Source organism: Nycticebus coucang, chromosome 1 (genome assembly GCF_027406575.1).
Source record: "Nycticebus coucang isolate mNycCou1 chromosome 1, mNycCou1.pri, whole genome shotgun sequence".
Lineage (NCBI taxonomy): Eukaryota > Metazoa > Chordata > Mammalia > Primates > Lorisidae > Nycticebus > Nycticebus coucang.
The window spans coordinates 127,641,054-127,663,650 of record NC_069780.1 but is presented as its reverse complement, the minus strand read 5'-3'; the positions used below and the strand labels follow the sequence as shown (position 1 = coordinate 127,663,650).

General features: G+C 40.4%; 1 protein-coding gene across 2 annotated transcripts in view; it reads left to right on the top strand.

Moving 5' to 3' along the window:
* Window positions 1–22,597, top strand: part of RASGRF2 (Ras protein specific guanine nucleotide releasing factor 2) — a 274,601-nt gene that overhangs the window by 72,083 nt on the left and 179,921 nt on the right. For both annotated transcript variants that reach the window (XM_053587375.1, XM_053587384.1), the window contains exon 2: window positions 809–915. In XM_053587375.1, coding sequence (XP_053443350.1) covers window positions 809–915 — 107 coding nt within the window. The remainder of the gene's footprint in view (window positions 1–808; window positions 916–22,597) is intronic.

Genomic DNA, 22,597 nt, shown 5'->3' with positions numbered 1-22,597 from the left:
GTTTGTTCTTTTCTATTGCTGAGTAATATTCCATTGTTTGAATGTCCTACCAGTATCCAGTTTTGGGTGATTATGAATAAAGCTCACATAAGCGAAATTATTTTATTCCTGATAAATTTGGTCTTTTCCATGCTTAAGCCGAATTCCTTTTATCAAGCTTGTACCCAAAAGAAATTCTGATTATGTCTTAGCCCCCAGCATGGCAATTGGGCTTCCCTTCTCATGTCAAGTATAATGTGTTGTAAGTGGCACTCTGGAATGCTGTGTTGAATGGACTTGCAGGGCTACCTCTGAGAAAACATGCGTAAGCAGTTGGTGGTATCTGCTAAGGTTGCAGGAGAGGCCAAGGGCAGTAATTGGTTGCATAGTTATAGGCATATTGCTTCTTGGAATGGAGAATAGATACAGGACAGAAAATATAATAGAATGAGCTGGTGCGGTGGTGTAGACCATTGTGTTCGTGTAGCTCTCTATCACATCCCCCTGCCCCCAAAAGAAAACTTCTGGAAAATATCATATTTGCTTTGTCATCACAGCCAAATTTGTGCAGTGCTCTTTTTTGTACTTGTATAAGAAGATACATACAGTAGGTTATGGCTTGACTCTTCCTGAGGGCTGTTAAAATTCAGTCTGTGGTATCTTCTAGGTGCAAAGTCATTGCCAACTGGACCAGGAGGGATACTGCATTTTGAAATATAATTTGCCTAATGCTGATGCATTTTGCAAAGATATACTCTTTGTAGGCAAATATTATCCTGTTATGCTTGAAAAATGAAACTAAACTTTTTGTGTTTGTTTTTCTTTCCAGTATTACTTTACTGTTCTTTTTGGCCACGAAGGTCAGAAACCACTGGAGCTGCGCTGTGAGGAGGAGCAGGACGGTAAGGAGTGGATGGAGGCCATTCACCAAGCCAGGTAGGTGCGCAGGCCACCCTGGGTGATGCCTGATTATCTGGGCCTTGTGCTGGACTTGTCCCTGTTGGTGGTAGTTTGGGGAGAACTTTCAATTCTAAGATGGGTTTCCCCTTGGTATCTTCTCCTTAGTAATGTGTCCAATAATCATTTAAGCTTTCTGTACCTATATTCCATCTAAAGATTAAAGGTAATAGAGACAATGATAATAATAATAACAAATAAGTAGTAGTCAATTTTGTGGAGTTTTTCCTATGTGCCAGTATTTTAGGTGCTTCTTAATTAAGGAATTTTTAAAAAATACTGACTCAACAGTTTACAAGAGAGGTTTTACATAGTATAATTGCCCCTTCTTCTACAGATAAGGAAACTGAGGCCTGGAAAGGTAATTTGCTTGCCTGAGGTCACACGGCTAGTAAGTGGCAGGGTTGGGATATAGGTGCAGCTGAGCCCACATTTGTCAACTTTGTTCTGTGCAGCCTAATTATTGAAAAAGTGATGACAGCCTCTAAAGAGGGAAATAGAAGCGTGATTTCACTTCCTTCTAAGAAATATCAGGGAGGTGGAAAGCAGGGGTCCTCAAACTCCACATGAGGTGGTGTGATTGTATTTGTTCCCGTTTTGTTTTTTTACTTCAAAATAAGATATGTGCAGTGTGCATAGGAATTTGTTCATAGTTTTTTTTAAACTGTAGTCTGGCCCTCCAAGGGTCTGAGGGACAGTGAACTGGTCCCCTGTTTAAAAAGTGTGAGGACCTCTGGTGGAAAGGCATGCATGTGGTCTTCAATGGGGATGAGAAATCTGAAAGAGATTCGGGGTAGACCTCTCTTATTTTTCCTATTCACGTCCGGCCCGTTTCTGCTTCCCTTGGCTGCTTTGCTCTTCCATCTGTCCAATCCAGGCTGTTGCGGACAACCTCCTGCTTCTGGTCTTGACATCCTCCTGCTTCTGGTCTTGCTCATTTCCCTGTGATTCAGGGCAGAATTCCAGCTGTGGTGCATTTTCTTTCTCTTGCCTGACAAGCCTTCTCTTCTCCTATTCCTTCCTCTCTTTAGTACCCCTTCCCTGAAACAACCCCCCGGGAGTCAGCCTTGACTGGCCCCATCTCCAAGCTGAGGTAGCACTTGCATTCCACCCTGCACTTGGGCTACTTAGCAATTCAGGTTGTATTTTTATGTGTTTCATGAGATTTCTGTAGTCTGAACCAGCCTGTATGCGCCTTGAAATTGGGACACAGTGGTTTGATTATGTAGTAGGTGAGCAGCAAATATTTTCAGTTTATTATACTAAGAATGAGGCATTTAGGGCAGTGCCTGTGGCTCAAGGAGTAGGGCGCTGGCCCCATATACCTGAGGTGGTGGGTTCAAGCCTCACCCCGGCCAAAACTGCAAAAAAAAAAAAAAAAAAAAAAAAAGAATGAGGCATTTGTTCTGAGGAAGTTCAGGCTATTCTTTGAACCCTTGAAACTTTTTCTCCCCAAGCCTCAGCTCCCCTCTCATTCTCCTTCACTTCTCTTCACCTACTATAGGTTGATAGCCTGACCTCTGACAGGTGGCAGACACAGTGTAACTTTTCTTATTCTTCATGACAATCCAGGAGTGTCTTATTAACCCCCTTTTATAGATGAGAAAACAAAAATTCATGAAGGTTGCATACAGCACTGTTAAGAGCTGGGATTCAAACCCAGGTCAGTCGACGCCAGAACCTCAGCCAGCATTCCGTATTTCACTCCTCATCTTCTCTTTTCTCCTCAGTCTTTCCTTGTTGTATTTCTTTTTCTTCCTCTTCTATCCCAAGGTGAAAGGAGATTAACGCGAGGTCAGGGTTAAGAGTATAAGATGGTATTTGAAAAATATTTCAGTTCCTTTTCCTTCTCTGGGAGGCCTGGGGCTGGCAACCACATGCTGCTGTCCTCACGGCCCAGCACAGCCCGCCACAAGACGTGGTGGCCCAGGCGCGTGGTTCAGTGCCTTCGCTCTGGGTGCTCTCGGTCTGAGGTTTTGCTCCACACTTCCAGCTAATATGGAATGACTTGCTATAGAAAGGAAGTCAAGTCTTCAGAGGTGCAAGAAGCATCAAGTTGGCAAGGTAGAACCCTTAGGTCATTTCCAGACACAATCTTTGTGGCCACTTCTATTCCTGTCTTTCTGGGAGTTGAAATGAAGTACATCAGTTACAACATGCCTGTTACATACAGAGTGGAATAATAGACTTTGGAGGCTCCCAAAAGGTGGGAGGTGGGAGGGAAGTGAGGGATGAAAAATTAGCTGTTGGGTATGTTGTACACTATTCAGGTACCAGATTTCACTGCTATGGGACATATCCATGTAACAAAATTGCACTTGTATTCTCTAAATCTATAAGAATGGAAAAAAATTAAAAAAAAAAAAAAGAAATTAAAAAAACCCACCAAAACCCACCATGCCTGCTTGCCATCTTTTTCATTCCAGAAGAGCAATTCCCATCAGTAGCCTCTGTAGTTGCCAAGCAAATATCTTGGTGAACCAATGCAATTAGTGTGAATTACATTAAAGGTAATTACATTTCAAGTAAGAGATCTTTTATTGATCTCATGAAAACATTTTGGCATATATATGGAAGTGGGGCAGTAATTATTTGGTAATGTTTGACATGTAATCAAAACCAGGGCATGTGGGATTTTTCCAGGAGACAGACTTTAAAATCACTTAAGTGATTTGGATGATAGAATGGTGAAAAATCTCTTTTTTTTTCTTTGGATTTGAAGATTTGGCTAATAATTGATCTTTTTTCTTGATGTCCTGACTTTTTGGTCTGTTAGGTTTGCTTTTTCTTTGAGTTGAGGCCTGGGATGGGGTTCTTTGATGACTTCTTTTAATCTGATTTTTTTATACCTAAGTTTGACTTTTTGTATTAAGATCCTTCTGAAATTTTTGTTTTCTAAATCAGAGAAGAAAATAACTTTTTCATTTAAAGTTTATTATGTTGAGTTTTTGGTAGAAACTTGGGTCTGTGACATTCACCTTGATTTTGTTTATACAAAAGCCAGAAAGTTAACAAAGCTGATTCAAAGAAAAATTGATCAGCCATTTTTTGCTTGGCATAAAGCTAATAAAACACAACTAATTAGTTGTGGTCAATAGATGAAACATTTCACCCTCAGAGGACAGTCTGATGGCGTTAATTTGGTACTGCCTTTTTAATGTAAAAGTTTTAAATCCTCAATAATTATTGTTTTATTGATCCCTCTTGTAGAAATCTGGACTTTTGATTAACTGATAAATTAGCTTGAGACTAATTCTTTTCTGAGCTACAAATCCTGCAGTTACTACTTAGAAACAAAGATTGATGAAATCCACCTCTCTTGGTCATTGCTGTTTTCCTGGGTTGGCTTTTCAGTAGCAGCCTGAGTGTGCTGTCTTTGTGTGTCCTGAAATCCACATTTTGTTTTTGACTTTTGTGTCTCAAAGTGGCATCTGATTGCCCCAGTTTGCCTTCAGAGAATCTTTGGGGCATTGTCTGCGATGTCCAGTTGCACCTCTTTTCTTTTAGATCTGGCCCAGAAAAAAATCATTTTGGAATTAACATTCATCATTTTGAGGTTTTTGACCTAGTCCAGGAAGCTTGCTTTGAAGTTTTGCATATCACTCGCCAAAATTTCGTTTCTAGCACCCTGGCACAGTTGCATCACATGTTGTGGCACCAGTTCAGGAGAAGCTGCTATCAAGATTCAGTCTTGTTTTTGTCTAGATGAGTTGAGGCCAGAGAATTTTAATGGCAGTTAAATCTACGTTTATTTCATAAAGGGTTTGCTACTTGAGTAGTAACTCCGGATTACCAGTAACCTGGCATTTTCCCTTTGTTTTCTTGGGCACATCTGTCCACCTTGGTTGATCTAGTTGTGGACATAGGACAATCAAAAACACTGGCCTGATTGATTGTGGGTCCTTAAGGCATATTGACTAAAAAGACATTTTTTAAGTATTTCATCGTCTGGAACGCTAGTCAAGCAATGTCTCAGCAGGTAGCAGATAGTCTCAGCCTGGATGGAATTTGATACAGGTGAGCATCTTCTGAGGCTCTTCCTATCCTGGCCTAACAATCGTGACCACAGGACCTGGACTGTGACAGTCGGGAAGAGAGAAGGAGAGTATTCCAGAGACGTAGGGGAAGACTTCAAAGGACTTTGTCACCATCTGGATACAGACAGCATTAGACCAGTGTGGCATCTTCTCCCAGGCCCCCAGCGTGGGTGGTGGTGTCACTGGGAGAAGAAACAAGAATGAAGGCAGATTTGTGGGGCAAAGATGGTAAGCCCTGACCAGGAAGGGTTCTGCATGAAATCGGAAGAGTAGGATTGATTGCCAGGAAGGGACAGCAAGGAACTGTGAGATACCAAAGTGATCTTCCTGCCCCTCAGAATGTAGGGTACAAGGGAAGGAGCATCCGGGAGTGATTAGGGCAGTGAGGGGTACCCTGAGGAAGGTGCTCATGTAGTTTTCTTTTTTCTTGAGACAGAGTCTCATTCTGTGGTCATCAGCAGAGAGCCATGGCATCAGCAACAGCAACCTTGAACTCTTGAATTCAAGCAATCCTCTTGCCTCAGTCTCCAGAGTACTGTATTACAGGCGTCCACATATGCCAGGCTATTTTTAGAGATGGGGTCTTGCTCTTGCTCAGGCAATCCATGGGCCTCAGCCTCCCCAAATGCTGGGGTTACAGGCATGAGCCCCCACACCTGGCCTCATGTGGGCCTTTATCAAGGTTTTCACAAACCTTCCCCAACACGATGATGAGACTTTTGTGCCTAGAGTGGAGCTGTGTTGGGTGAGTGTGGCTCAGCTCCCCTGCACATGTTTCGCAAATACGTTCTGCGTTTGAGACTCTCCCTCTGTCTTTCGCCTGTTTTCGGTATCTCGGACTGAGGAGACTACCACCTCCATTCTCTTTCCTGCTTTGTGGGTCGTGTGCAGCTGGATCTTAGGTTCTCCGCTAGACCAGAGTTTTTCCAACTTTTTTTTCCCTCACAGCCCACTGAACCTATAGTTAAACTTCCACAGCACACTTAGGTTGATCAAAAAAAAAAGAGTTAAAAAAAGAATATACTTACTGTGCTTTGAACTTTGTTCAAGAATAATTTAATTAATGATCTTTTAAAAATCTTCGCAGCACACCAGAGATCCTCCCACGGCACACTAGTGTGCTGTGGGTGCAGTGGCTCAGGACTGTAATCCTAGCACTCTGGGAGGCCGAGGTGGGTGGATTGCTTGAGCTCATGAATTTGAGACCAGGCTGAGCAAGAGCAAGACCCTGTCTCTAAAAATAGCCAGGCATTGTGGTGGGTGCCGTAGTCCCAGCTACTCAGGAAACTAAGGTAAGAGGATGGCTTGAGCCCAAGAGTTTGAGGTTGCTGTGAGCTATGATGCCACAGCACTCTAGCCAGGGCAATAGAGTGAGACTCTGTCTCTAAAAATAAAAATAAGATGGAGGCAGAGCAAGATGGCAGCCGAGTAATAGCTTCCTTGCATCTGGGCACCGTGAGTCTGGGAAGATAGGAATCCAGGCATCTCTGGCTGGTGGGATCTGCCTATCATCATCCCTGTGAGGATATAGGGAGTCAGCAAGAGACTTCTGGACCCCAAGAGGAGGACTAAAACAGTGGAAAAATGGCAAGTGATCGTGTGTGTTCAATTCCTCTAAACCCGCCCGCAACTTCCACAGGCATGAGAACTTAAAGAGCAAGAGGAAGTGAAAGGAAAATTAGGGCAAGGAAACAGATAAAAGAAATCACTCATGAGGAAGAATCAGCAGAAAACTCCAGGCAACATGAAGAACCAGTCCAGAACAACCCCGCCAAGGGACCATGAGGTAGCTACTGCAGATGATTCCACCTATAAAGAAATGTTAGGAATGACAGAAAGGGAATTTAGAATACACATGTTGAAAACAATGAAAGAAATGATGGAAACAATGAAGGAAACTACTAATAAAGTGGAAAATAACCAAAAGGAAATCCAAAAATGGAATCAAATAAGAGATGAACGATATGAAGAATATAAAAAGGATATAGCAGAGCTGAAGGAACTGAAACAGTCAATTAGGGAACTTAAAGATGCAATGGAAAGTATCAGCGACAGGTTAGACCATGCAGAAGAAAGAATTTCAGAGGTAGAAGACAAAGTTCTTGAGATAACTCAGATAGTAAAAGAGGCAGAAAAGAAGAGAGAGAAAGCAGAACATTCACTGTCAGAATTATGGGACTTTATGAAGCATTCCAACATATGAATTTTAGGAATTCCAGAAGGGGAAGAAGAATGCCCCAGAGGAATGGAAGCCATACTAGAGAATATTATAAAAGAAAATTTCCCAAATATCACCAAAAATTATGACACACTGCTTTCAGAGGGATATCAGACCCCAGGTCACCTCAACTCTAACCGAGCTTCTCCAAGACACATTGTGATGAACCTGTCCAAAGTCAAGACAAAAGAAAAGATTCTGCAAGCTGCCAAGAGTAAGCGCCAGTTGACCTACAGGGGCAAATCCATCAGAGTGACGGCAGACTTCTCTAATGAAACTTTCCAAGCAAGAAGACAATGGTCATCTACCTTTAATCTACTTAAACAGAACAATTTCCAGCCCAGAATTCTGTACCCTGCTAAGCTAAGCTTCAAAATTGATGGAGAAATCAAATCATTTACGGATATACAAACATTGAGGAAATTCGCCACAACAAGACCAGCTCTACAGGAAATACTTCAACCTGTTCTGCACACTGACCACCACAATGGATCAGCAGCAAAGTAAGAACTCAGAAATTAAAGGACAGAACCTAACCTCCACACTGATGCAAAAGATAAAACTAAGCAATGGATTCTCACCAAATAAGACGAATAGAATACTACCACACTTTAACAATTATCTCAATAAATGTTAATGGCTTGAATTCCCCACTGAAGAGACATAGATTGGCTGACTGGATTAAAAAACACAAGCCATCCATTTGCTGTCTGCAAGAAACACACCTGGCTTCAAAAGACAAATTAAAGCTCCAAGTCAAGGGTTGGAAGACAATTTTCAGGCAAATGGAATTCAGAAGAAAAGAGGAGTTGCAATCTTATTTTCAGATACATGTGGATTTAAAGCAACTAAAGTCAAAAAAGACAAAGATGGTCACTTTATATTGGTCAAGGGAAAAATATAACAAGAAGACATTTCAATTCTAAATATTTATGCACCCAATTTAAATGCTCCCAGATTCTTGAAACAGACCTTACTCAGTCTGAGCAATATGATATCTGATAATACCATAATTACAGGGGACCTTAACGCTCCTCTTACAGAGCTGGACAGATCCTCTAAACAGAAATTAAACAAAGATATAAGAGATTTAAATGAGACCCTAGAACAACTGTGCTTGATAGACGCATATAGAACACTCCATCCCAAAGGTAAAGAATATACATTCTTCTCATCACCCCATGGAACATTCTCCAAAATTGATCATATCCTGGGACACAAAACAAATATCAACAGAATCAAAAGAATTGAAATTTTACCTTGTATCTTCTCAGACCATAAGGCACTAAAGGTGGAACTCAACTCTAACAAAAATGCTCGACCCCACCCAAAGGCATGGAAATTAAACAATCTTCTGTTGCATAACAGATGAGTGCAGGAAGAAATAAAACAGGAAATCATTAACTTCCTCGAGCATAACAACAATGAAGACACGAGCTACCAAAACCTGTGGGATACTGCAAAAGCAGTTTTGAGAGGAAAATTCATCTCTTTAGATGCCTACATTTGAAAAACAGAAAGAGAGCACATCAACAATCTCACAAGAGATCTTATGGAATTGGAAAAAGAAGAACAATCTAAGCCTAAACTCAGTAGAAGAAAAGAAATATCCAAAATCAAATCAGAGATCAATGAAATTGAAAACAAAAGAATCATTCAGAAAATTAATGAAACAAGGAGTTGGTTCTTTGAAAAAATAAATAAAATAGATAAAGCATTGGCCAGACTAACGAGGAATAGAAAAGTAAAATCTCTAGTAACCTCAATCAGAAATGATAAAGGGGAAATAACAACTGATCCCACAGAGATACAAGAGATCATCTCTGAATACTACCAGAAACTCTATGCCCAGAAATTTGACAATGTGAAAGAAATGGATCAATATTTGGAATCACACCCTCTCCCTAGACTCAGCCAGGAAGAAATAGACCTCCTGAACAGACCAATTTCAAGCACTGAGATCAAAGAAACAATAAAAAATCTTCCAACCAAAAAATGCCCTGGTCCAGATGGCTTCCCTCCAGAATTCTATCAAACCTTCAAGGAAGAGCTTATTCCTGTACTGCAGAAATTATTCCAAAAAATTGAGGAGGAAGGAAACTTCCCCAACACATTCTATGTAGCAAACATCACCCTGATACCAAAACCAGGAAAAGACCTCACCAAAAAGGAGAATTTCAGACCAATCTCACTCATGAATATAAATGCAAAAATTCTCAACAAAATCCTAGCTAATAGATTACAGCTTATCATCAAAAAAGTCATTCATCATGATCAAGTAGGCTTTATCCCAGGGATGCAAGGCTGGTTTAACATATGCAAGTCCATAAACGTTATCCACCATATTAACAGAGGCAAAAATAAAGATCACATAATCCTCTCAATAGATGCAGAAAAAGCATTTGATAAAATCCAGCATCCTTTTCTAATTAGAACACTGAATAGGTGGCACATTTCTAAAACTGATTGAAGCTATCTATGACAAACCCACAGCCAATATTTTACTGAAGGGAGTAAAACTGAAAGCTTTTCCTCTTAGAACTGGAACCAGACAAGGTTGTCCTCTGTCACCTTTACTATTCAACATAGTGCTGGAAGTTCTAGCCAATACAATTAGGCAAGACAAGGAAATAAAGGGAATCCAAATGGGAGCAGAGGAGGTCAAACTCTCCCTCTTTGCTGACGACATGATCTTATTCTTAGAGAACCCCAAAGACTCAACCACAAGACTTGTAAGTCATCAAAAAATATAGTAATGTTTCAGGATATAAAATCAATGTCCACAAGTCAGTAGCCTTTGTATACACCAATAACAGTCAAGATGAGAAGCTAATTAAGGACACAACTCCCTTCACCATAGTTTCAAAGAAAATGAAATACCTAGGGATATACCTAACAAAGGAGGTGAAGGACCTCTATAAAGAAAACTATGAAATCCTCAGAAAGGAAATAGCAGAGGATATTAACAAATGGAAGAACATTCCATGCTCATGGATGGGAAGAATCAACATTGTTAAAATGTCTATACTTCCCAAAGCAATCTACCTATTCAATGCCATTCCTATCAAAATACCAACATCGTACTTTCAAGATTTGGAAAAAATAATTCTGTGTTGTGTATAGAACTGGAAAAAACCCTGTATAGCTAAGGCAGTTCTTAGTAATAAAAATAAAGCTGGGGGCATCAGCATACCAGATTTTAGTCTGTAGTACAAAGCCGTAGTGGTCAAGATAGCATGGTACTGGCACAAAAACAGAGACATAGACACTTGGAATCGAATTGAAAACCAAGAAATGAAACTAACATCTTACAACCACCTAATCTTCGATAAACCAAACAAGAACATTCCTTGGGAGAAAGACTCCCTGTTCAATAAATGGTGTTGGGAGAACTAGATGTCTACATGTAAAAGACTGAAACTGGACCCACACCTTTCCCACTCACAAAAATTGATTCAAGATGGATAAAGGACTTAAATTTAAGGCATAAAACAATAAAAATCCTCCAAGAAAGCATAGGAAAAACACTGGAAGATATTGGCCTGGGGAAAGACTTCATGAAGAAGACTGCCATGGCAATTGCAACAACAACAAAATAAACAAATGGGACTTCATTAAACTGAAAAGCTTCAATAGGAGACAATAACCAAAGCAAAGAGACAACCTACACAATGGGAAAGGATATTTGCATATTTTCAATCAGACAAAAGCTTCATAACTAGGATCTATAGAGAACTCAAATTAATCCACATGAAGAAAGCCAACAATCCCATATATCAATGGGCAAGAGACATGAATAGAACCTTCTCTAAAGATGACAGATGAATGGCTAACAAACACATGAAAAAATGTTCATCATCTCTATATATTAGAGAAATGCAAATCAAAACAACCCTGAGATATCATCTAACCCCAGTGAGAATGGCCCACATCACAAAATCTCAAAACTGCAGATGCTGGCGTGGATGTGGAGAGAAGGGAACACTTTTACACTGCTGGTGGGACCGCAAACTAGTACAACCTTTCTGGAAGGAAGTATGGAGAAACCTCAAAGCACTCAAGCTAAACCTCCCATTTGATCCTGCAATTCCATTACTGGGCATCTACCCAGAAGGAAAGAAATCCTTTTATCATAAGGACACTTGTACTAGACTGTTTATTGCAGCTCAATTTACAATTGCCAAAATGTGGAAACAGCCTAAATGCCCACCAACCCAGGAATGGATTAACAGGCTGTGGTATATGTATACCATGGAATACTATTCAGCCATTAAAAAAAATGGAGACTTTACATCCTTCGTATTAACCTGGATGGAAGTGGAAGACATAATTCTTAGTAAAGCATCACAAGAATGGAGAAGCATGAATCGTATGTACTGAATTTTGATATGAGGACAATTAATGACAATTAAGGTTATGGGGGGGAAGCAGAAAGGGGGACAGAGGGAGGGGGGTGGGGCCTTGGTGTGTGTCACACTTTATGGGGGCAAGACATGATTGCAAGAGGGACTTTACCTAACAATTGCAATCAGTGTAACCTGGCTTATTGTACCCTCAATGAATCCCCAACAATAAAAAAAAAATAAATAAATAAAAATAAATAAATACATAAATAATAATAATAAAAAGAAATAAAAGGGGGCATCCAAAGGGAAAAAGGAATCAGATGTAATATGATACCCTGCCATAGAGCCCGTGTCAGAATGAGCTGGGCAAGGGCTTGACCTAACCCTTTTTTTCACTTTGTCATCCCCAACCAGATGAGCAGGGAGACTTAATCCTCCAGTTAAATATTTCAATTAAGCTTTGTTCTCTTTTCCAGTAGAGAAAACCCTAATCCACCCTGTAGGGTCTGCTTTTATCAGTGGTCCTTTTGATTACATGTGCCTTAGGCAGTTCATTCTCACTGTCTGCTCAGAAAACAATGTGCATGCACACAGACACAGACACCCCCTCCCCCCCCAGTAACTGCATCAGACGCCAAGCACCTACTGCTCATAACCTCATTCTTTTCACTTAAATACTAGAGGCTTAATTTAGAGCAAAGCGTAAGGTATAAAAATATGTACAGCACTAAAGGCCATTGTGGGTATCATCCCTGTGAAATCAGCCCTTTGCAGAATGTGCATGGAGAAATCCCTCACAAATCAGAAAAAAAGAGTGATTACACAGAAAAGCTGAAAATGTTTCCTGTGTCGCAGCAAAACCACAGGACAGAAAATCAGAAATGGGCAGTGATGTTATAGCCTAAAGCAATCCCAAAGCCATATATATATATTTTTTTAATTTTTTTTATTTTTTATTAAATCATAGCTGTGTACATTGATATGATATATGGAGAACACTTAGAGATCTAAAAAGAGAGCTGCCATTCAATCCTGCAATTCCCCTACTGGGCATATACCCAGAAGACCAAAAATCACGTCATAACAAAGATATTTGTACCCGAATGTTTATTGCAGCCCTATTCATAATTGCTAAGTCATGGAAAAAGCCCAAGTGCCCATCGATCCACGAATGGATTAATATATTTTTTTATTGTTGGGGATTCATTGAGGGTACAAGAAACCAGGTTACACTGCTTGCATCTGTTAGGTAAAGTCCCTCTTAGAATTGTGTCTTGCCCCCAAAAGGTGTGTCACACACCAAGATCCCTCCCTTTCCTTCCTCCACCCCCTCCCTCCTTCTTTCTCTCTCTGCTCTCCCCTTCTCCCACCTCCACTGTGTTATTAATTGTCATTAATTGTCTTCATATCAAAATTGACTACATAGGATTCATGATTCTCCAGTCTTGTGATGCTTTACTGAGAATAATGTCTTCCACTTCCATCCAGGTTAATAGAAAGGCTGTAAAGTCTCCATTTTTTTAATGGCTTAATAGTATTCCATGGTGTACATATACCACAGCTTGTTAATCCATTCCTGGGTTGGGGGGCATTTATGCTGTTTCCCCAAAGCCACATTTTGTATTCTCTCTGTAACAGTTAAGACTGTAAAGCTGAAAACATGTATTTTGTTCATTTGAGATATTATATATATATATATTTTATTTTATTTTATTTTTTACTAACAACTCCTCTGTCAGGGCTTTGCTTCCAGATACCTTTTTCAATATAGTTCTTCTGTTGAAAGGGAATTCAGCATTCTTCCCCGCTAGGCCTGCAAAGTGCAACCTGATAGAGAAAGGATTGTATGGTTGTGAACTGTGAAGGATTTCACTTGATTTGATGGTTAAAACTTATTTTCTATGAGGAACAGTTGGGCTTGTATTTTCAGCCTGTGTTACTGCGTTTACCTGTCAGTTATTTTGTCGTTGATATTCCTCACTGTGGCTCTGCTTCCAGCACTCTGCTCGCCTTGCAGTGTCAGCGCCCCTCTGACACGCAGCTGTGTCCTCGCATGGGCACCATCTCAGCCGCATGGAGCCTCCCCACTCTCTGCACCGCCCCGGGAGGACCATCTCCACACTGAGCCTTCCCCCTCTGGGTTCTTGCTCCATTAGTTATCCCATTTCTCTCTTTTATTTCCAGTCTGTTTACTCCTCGTCTCTCAGCTTTTTTCCTACATCCTTTGGCTGTCCTAAAAATCTCTCCTGTCTTAAAAGAAAAATAAAAACCTTTTCTGTGTGCTAACTAGGGTCACCTCACACACAGGCAGCTGGGCTTCCTGAAGAAATGTTTTGGTAGTTCTCCCTAGGTACACAGACAGCACCTGCTCTCTCTTTTCTCAGCTCTTCATGATGGATTTTGTCCCTACTCCATTGAATCTATTGTCACCTGGGTCATCGGAGACATACATAGCAAAGCTTTTCTTTCCTTATGTAAATTCAACTTTGTTTATGTTTAATACTTTTGAATCATACAAGTAACATATAAAAACAAGCTTTCATGAGAAAGAAAAGATAGGGCGGTGCCTGTGGCTCAAAGGAGTAGGGCGCTGGCCTCATATACCGGAGGTGGTGGGTTCAAATCCAGCACTGGCCAAAAAAAGAAAAAGAAAAGATAATTCAGACAATGCAAAAGTGATAGTTCCCAGTCACTTTGCCCTTACCCCCATTTCTCCAAGCCAAACTGCTTCCTCAGAAGTGTTTACTGGTGATGGTTTAAATGTATATACTTCCAGATTTTTCTATATACTTATATATGGATAGATAGATTATCTAATTACAGACTTTTTTTTATTTTATTCACATTATTTCCTATCTTTATACATTAATTTGGGAGTTTTTAAAAACATGGATGTGTAGAGATCTAAGTCTTACCTCAAAATTCTTGTTCTTTGCATCCGAACATTTCTCACTCCCGATTCTCCTTCTCTCTGACGATCTCTTGTCCTGTTTCACTGCTCCTCATGTTCTGTCCCTTTCTCTGATGTGGTGGCTTCTGCAGGGTTTCACTTTTGCTCCTCCTGACTCCTCACTTGGCGTCCAATCCCAAGACCTAAGCCACACAGACAGAGCCACCTTCTCGATGTTTCCTCTCTAAACACCACGCTACACGCACAGTGCAACTCTTTCATTTAATTGTCACAAGTTGATAAAGTAGATGGCACTGTCCCCACTGAATGAGTCTTAGGGAGAGGAAATGCCCTCCCAAGGGGGGAGTGGCAGAGTGGGAATTCAAGTCCAGGTCAGTCTGACTCCACCAAGATACATGCTGCTCCATTATGTGTAGAAATTCACCAATATGTATTCTTCTGCATTGCTAAGTCTCCAGTAACTCTGAGCACCGAGGGCCGCCTCCATTGGGTGCTCAGAGTTACTGGAGACTTAGCAAGTCCAAACCCAAACTCATATTTTTCTCTAAGGAGTTTCGTGTCTCCTTCCTCCTGTCCGGGGAGTAGTGTCCGGTACTCTCAGCCACTCAAGCCAGCAGGATGTCATCCTTCCCCCTCCTCACTGCTCACATTGGTCACTTGCCAGTGTGGATTCTGCCCCGATCACGGCTGGTCTCCCTTCTGCTCTGTGTGCATAGCAGTTTCCTGGTTCAGGCCCTAGGTGTCCACCGTGTGGGTGGTGGCTCAGCCACCGCAACCTCTCCTCCAACTCTGCCTCCTCCGATCTGTCCTCTGTGCAGTTCCCAGGGGGCCCTTTCTGAAAAGAATATCTGACCTGCTGAAAGAAGCTCGGGGCTCCTTATTGCTTTCAGTTGTTACATTAAGTTCACTACTCATTGTAGAACATTTTAAACAGATGCAGGGAAAGAGCGAGACCTCCAGATTGCTTTAAGAAAAGAAAACATTCATTTCACTGATATTTATTACTTTGCTACCCAATGCTGGGCTGTGCCCTGAGTTCCAGGATGCAGTGAGCCGGGCTGACCTCTGTGCTCTCTTCATGACACCCCTGCCCCTGCTGCCCCAGCCTCCAGCTGCAGCAATAACACGTGGGAATTGTAATGTGCTGGGATGTCCCTTTCAGTCGGACTCACACCGTGGCATCTTAGTGCTCTGAGCTGATCTTCCTCTGCAGGCGCGAGGGCCTGGCCAGTCCCTTCTTTGAGTCCCCACTGTAACTCTTTTTTTTTTCAAATCACCTGAGTGATTATTGCATTGATTTGTTTATATGTCTGTGTCTCTGTCAGCCTGAATTCCTTCAAAGCAAATTGTGCACTACTTGTTTCTTGCTCCCTACCCCTGCACGGTGCCAAATTGCTTTTCAGAAATGTATGTACCAATTTAATCTCCCTCTACTAGGGCAGGAGAGAGCTGGAGTCATTGGAAACAATGTTTATTATATTGACAGGTGAAAAAAATAATATCTTGGTGTAATGAGCATGTCCTTGATTCTTGGTGAGATTGACCATATTTTTGCTATTACTAATATTTGCCTGTTTCCCATGCAAATTATCATCTTAGGTCCTTTCACATTTTTTTCTATTGTTTTTTTTTCTGTCAGTTTTTAAATGAGCTCTTTGTATGATAAAAATATTTTTCATTTGTATCTTATTTTTGTTCAAATTGCCTTGCATAGTTTTTTGTCTTGGAATTTTTTATCTTGGAATTTTTTTTACGTTGGAGTTTTTGAATTATAAAACAGTCAAAAGTATATTATTTGGGGTGGGACATAAACATTTTATTTTTTCAGATCAAGGTATGTTTCATGGCTCGGTGCCCAAAGCTCAGTGGTTAGGGCGCTGGGCACATTACACCAAGGCAGGCGGGTTCGAACCCCACCGGGTCCTGTTAAACAATAATGACAACTGCAACAAAAAAATTGCTGGGTGTTGTGGTGGGGCACCTGTAGTCCCAGTTACTTGGGAGGCTGAGGCAAGACAATTGCTTAAGCCCAAGAGTTGGAGGTTGCTGTGAGCTGTGATGCCACAGCACTCTACTGAGGGCAAGATAGTGAGACTCTGTCTCAAAAAACAAACAAAAAAGATATGTTTCATATTCCTTAAAATTCATCATTTAAAAGTGCATAATACATTGTTTTCCTGGTATAATCACAAGGTTATGCAATCATCATCACTAATTTCAGAGTATTTTTAGTATTTTAAAAAGAAACCTCATACCCAGGCAGTGCCTGTGGCTCAGTGAGTAGGGCGCTGGCCCCATATAATGAGGGTGGTGGGTTTGAACTGCAACAAATTGCGACAAAAAAAATAGCCGGGTATTTTGGCGGTTGCCTGTAGTCCCAGCTACTTGGGAGGCTGAGGCAAGCGCATCGCCTAAGCCCAGGAGCTGGAGGTTTCTGTGAGCTGTGATGCTGCAGCACTCTACTGAGGGCGACAAAGTGAGACTCTGTCTCTAAAAAAAATAATGAAAAAGAAAAAAGAAACCTGATACCCGTTAGCAGTCACTCCCTATTCCCCACTGCCCTTAGCTCTAGACAGCTACTAAATCTACTTTTTGGGTCTGGATTTATCGGTTCTGGAGATTCCATGTGAATGGAATCATACTTGCCTTTTGTGTCTGGTTTCTTTCACGGAGCATAATGCTTTCGAGGTTCATCAGTATAGTAGTTTCCATCAGAATTGCATTCCCCTTTATGGGTGAATTTTGTTTCCATTTTTTTGCTATTCTGAATAATGCTGCTGTGAGTATTTGTGTACAGGTTTTCATGTGAACATGTTTTCAGTTTTTGGTATAAGGCCAGAGGTGGAATTGTCAGGTCATATGGTAAATCCATGTTCTAGTTTTCGAGGAACGATCGCACTGCTTTCCATGGTGGCTGCGCCGTTTTACAGTCACGTCAGCAACGTCTTCACATCTCACTGACAGTTGTTTCCATTGCTTTTTGTGTGTAGAGTCCTTGTAGTGGAAATTAAACATGAGAATTCATAAACCCTTTAAATCTATTCTGGTTTAATTAGTATAATTATACATGTACTCTTGGTAAATAATTTTTTTGTGATCATAAAGAGAGTTCCTATCGATACCTATTTATGTACATTTGTCCAAAACCAGAGATGTTGGCGTGGATGTGGAGGAAAGGGCACACTTCTACACTGCTGGTGGGAATGCACAGTAATACGTTCCTTCTGGAAGGATATTTGGAGAATACTTAGAGACCTAAAAATAGACCTGCCATTCGATCCTATAATTCCTTTACTAGGTTTATACCCAGAAGACCAAAAGTCACAATATAACAAAGACATCTGTACCAGAATGTTTATTGCAGCCCAATTCATAATTGCTAAGTCATGGAAGAAGCCCAAGTGCCCATCGACCCACGAATGGACTAGCAAATTGTGGTACATGTATACCATGGAATATTATGCAGCCTTAAAGAAAGATGGAGACTTTACCTCTTTCATGTTTACATGGATGGAGCTGGAACACATTCTTCTTAGCAAAGTATCTCAGGAATGGAAGAAAAAGTATCCAATGTACTCAGCCCTACTATGAAGCTAAATTATGGCTTTTACATGAAGGCTATAACCCAACTATAGCACAAGACTATGAGGAAAGGGCCAAGGAAGGGGAAGGGAGGGGGGAGGTTAAGGTGGAGGGAGGGTAATGGGTGGGGCCGCACCTACGATGCATCTTAGAATTGGTACAGGTGAAACTTACTAAAGGCAGAATACAAATGTCTACATACAATAACTAAGAAAATGCCATGAAGGCTACGTTGAACAGTTTGATGAGAATATTTCAGATTGTATATGAAACCAGCACATTGTACCCCTTGATTACACTAATGTACACATCTATGATTTAACAATAAAAAAAAAAAAAAAGAAATATATAGGTTGGGCTCTAAAAGAGAAGTAACAGAATATAAATGATCTTTAAGTAAAAAAAAAAATACCTATTTATGTACATTTGAAAGAAATCAAAGTCTCAGTGTTAGGAAGGAATTGTTAGTACCTACTGTGTTAAAACATTTTCCTCAGTTTTGTAATGTAGTGCTATAAAATATGTTCACTTTTAGAAGCATTCCTTAAAATTTCTCTTTCCCAGGGCGGCGCCTGTGGCTCAGTCGGTAGGGCGCCAGCCCCATATACTGAGGGTGGCGGGTTCAAACCCGGCCCCGGCCAAACTGCAACCAAAATATAGCTGGGCGTTGTGGCGGGCGCCTGTAGTCCCAGCTACTCGGGAGGCTGAGGCAAGAGAATTGCTTAAGCCCAGGAGTTGGAGGTTGCTGTGAGCTGTGTGTGGCCACGGCACTCTACCAAGGGCCATAAAGTGAGACTGTGTCTCTACAAAAAAAAAAAAATTTCTCTTTCCCAAAGTAATAACTTTACCATTAATGACATTCTATTTGTCTGTAATAGTATTTTCCCTGTTTTTACATTTAATTGTGCTTTAGAAAGGATTATTGACAACTTTCCACTCATCCCAAAGTTAATCAAATGTTTGAGTAATGAACTGTAACTAAGAACAGGAAAGGAGCAATGTTTAGAAGAGGGGGTTTTAGGCTTTAAAATTTGTGCCTCTTTTTTTTTTTTAACCTCACCTTGGGTAGAGTGCTCTGTCATCACAGCTCACAGCAACCTCAGACTCAGACTCTTGGGGTTAAGCGTTTCTTTTGCCTCTGCCTCCCAAGTAGCTAGAACTACAGGCACCCACCACAACGCCTGGCTATTTTTTTGTTGCATTGTCATTGTTGTTTAGCAGGCCCGGGCCAGTGTATTTGGCTGGTGCCCTACCCACTGAGTTATGGGCGCAGAGCCTTTTGTGCCTGTTTTTGATCTCACTAAGCTGAGATGCTTGAGTGCCTATTCATTGTAAGGGGGCAGCTTTGACGGGAAAAGCCTGTCAGTAGAGAGAGGAGATTGATGGAGGTGACAGTGTTAGGACCTCATGTTAATGTGATAACCTAAGCAATATTGATTAGCCAGTGAAGTGGATATGTTGATGTGGGAGAATCAGAGAGCCAGAAACAGTACACGGCAGTAATACGGAGGTGGCTGAGTGAAGCTGAAATCTGGGAAGCGGACTTTCTTAGGTGCGCCCTGAGCAGATGATGCTTGGGCAAGCGCTGTACTGCTGCCCTGCTGTTCCCTAAGACAGCATGATTCTCACGACGTGAGAAACGCTGGTTCTGAACAGTTTCCTCAATAAAATGAAGCATAATTCAGGAGTTAGTTGGAGTTCTTTTTAGAGGGGGACCTGTTAATAAGACTTTTCATCTTGGGTTTTGTTATAATTCACTTTATAAATACATCTTCCATCAAAATAAGTAGGGATAAGATTCTGGCCCATCTAACAACTTCTTCCTAAGCTAATACAATTTTTGCCCTTCTATAAAAATAATTAGTGACTGCGGTGTCACACTGTGCCCCTTCTCTGAACTTTTTAGGATTTTATTTGAATATTCCCATTCTCCTATATGGAGTGGTGGTGGTTTGGAGTTTTTAAAATGTATTTATTTATGATTGGTACATAATTATTGTACATATTTATGGGGTACAAGGTGATGTTTCAATACTTGTATAAATTAAATAATGATCAAATGAGGGCAATTAGCATATTCATCATCTTAAATACATCATTTTTCTGTGATGAAGACATTCAAAAACCTCTCTTATAGCTATTTTGAAATATGCAATTCATGATTAACTCCTAAATATATACCAATATTTTATTCTCACATATATTCCAGTCTTGCTATCTGTTGGTGCTCAACAGTTTATTTTTGAGTCTTGTTTTCATCACGTTGATTTATATGTGTTTTGGCAGTGAGAAATTTTGTGTGTGTGTGTGAGAGTTGAACTAAAAAGCAAAGGATAAATAAAAAACAAATGGAAATAATAAGAGGATTGGGCAAAAAAATCTTAAACTTCAGCACTATTTAGTAAATGGAAAATTAAATTAGACAGAATACATATTTGTAATATAGTAGAATAGAAAAATACTGAAGGGAAGCCATGTATGCCTGTTTAGCTGATTTAACACAATCTTAGAGTAGACATTCATTTGCTGTTAGGATATATAAAGAAAGCTTTGTGATACAACGTTGAGGAAATACTTTGGTATGAATAGAGTGAGAGTAGTAACCTGAGGAGTTCCCATGAAATAAATTGCATGATCTGAAAATTACTATGTGAAGAAGATGAAAGCATGTTAGATGACTTACTTCACTTGACAATGACTTTTCTGTGCCAAGTCCCTGGCAGGTGCTGAACTAGCTTAATACTATTTTGCCTAGATTATTGCAATACCCCCCAACTGTCCCCACTTCTCTCCTTATGTTTCCCTCCACTCCTGTCTTTGCTCATCACAACAGGCAATGTGATACTGTTAAAAAGTCATATCTTAATAGAGTTTCAATAAAGCATTTGTATCAATGAAAAAAAAAAAAAAAAAAAAAAAAAAAGTCATATCTTGTCCCACCTTTGATCAAAGCTCATACCTCAGGAAATACCCGAGACTTTATGTTGATCCACATGCCTTAGAATCCTGTTCCCTCTGCTGCCTCTCACTTCCTCTTCTCCAGGAAGCCCACAACTTTGTTATTTCTCAGGCAGGCCAGGCCCACTCCTACCACAGGGCTTTTGCACCGGCTGTCTGGGATGCAATAGCTCCCTCCCTCCGTTGTTTCCCTAGTACTGTCTTCTCCCTGAGGACCACTCTCACATCTTGGTTAGAATTAGACCCCTCCAGCCCCTACTTCCTATTCTGCTTCTTTACAGTACAGATCACCAGGTGACATGCTACGTATTTTTGTTATTAACTTTATTATCTTCTCTCCCCTCTACTACGTAAGCTTCTCAAGGGCACAGACTTTTTCTACTTTCTTTACTCCTGTTCCCTGAGCTTGGAACAGTTCCTGAATACATAACAATGTTCAGTAAATATGTATTGACTCAAAGAATCAATTTGGATTCATAGGAATGTAGAAAGAAGGAAGCATTACTTATAATTCCAAAGCATGCAGTAAATAATTATCATTAGTATTTTGGGTTTTTACCCACTTAATATTATATAATAGAAATGTTGGAAAATGTAGAAAAGCACAAAAGAAGTAACTCAAGAGGTAATTAAAAATAACCCTTTCCTGGCACTCTGGGAGGCCGAAGCAGGCTGATCACTGGAGCTCAGGAGTTCCAGATCAGTCTGGTAAAAGAAAAATTAGCTGGGTGTGGTGGCGGGTGCCTGCTGTCCCAGCTACTCCGGAGGCTGAGGCAGGAGGATCACTTGAACCCAAGAGTTTGAGGTTGCTGTGAGCTAGGCTGATACCATGGCACTCTAGCCTCAGCAACAGAATGTGACTCTGTCTCCGAAAAAAAAAAAAAAAAATTTTTTTCCTTAACTTCACTAGCCAGAGACAACTCCCTTTTATGTTTTGATCTATCTCCCTCACTTGGAGTGCCTATCTTTCTTTTTGTCTTTTTCTCCCCTTCTCCCTTACATCTGTGTACATACACAATCTTCTCCCTCTGCATATGAACATACATCTTGATTTTTCATTTTTTTCTATGAATTTATCTGTAGGGATGGATGTGCTCCATTATGTTATAACTAGCCTTTAAAAATGCAATTTTAAATGCCTTGTTATCATTTTATTCTGTAGATAAACTACTGTTTAACCACTTCCATATTATATATATATATTTTTGGGATTTTCTCAATTTTCTCATTTTTTTTTAAATGAATGAACTCTTGTTTCTTTGTATCTTGGTGTGCAGGTCTCTGACTATTTTGGGGGGTTATTTATTAGAAATGAAATTACTAAGACAGAGGATATGACCTTTGGAACCTGCCTTGATACATGTTGTGATGTTTTCTAGAGCGGCTCACTCCAGTGGCACTAGGGGACAACATTTGTTTACTATCCCTCTGCCAGCCCTGAGTATTATTATTTTCTAAAAATCTTAAACGAAATCTTGACAAATAATTTGTACTTCTTTGATTAATAAGTGCTTTTTTCATGCACTTGTTGGTCATTCATTTGTTAAATTCCGTGAAGCCCTTTATCTCTTTCTTGCCTTAATAATTTTAGCCAGTTTTGTTGGATCTC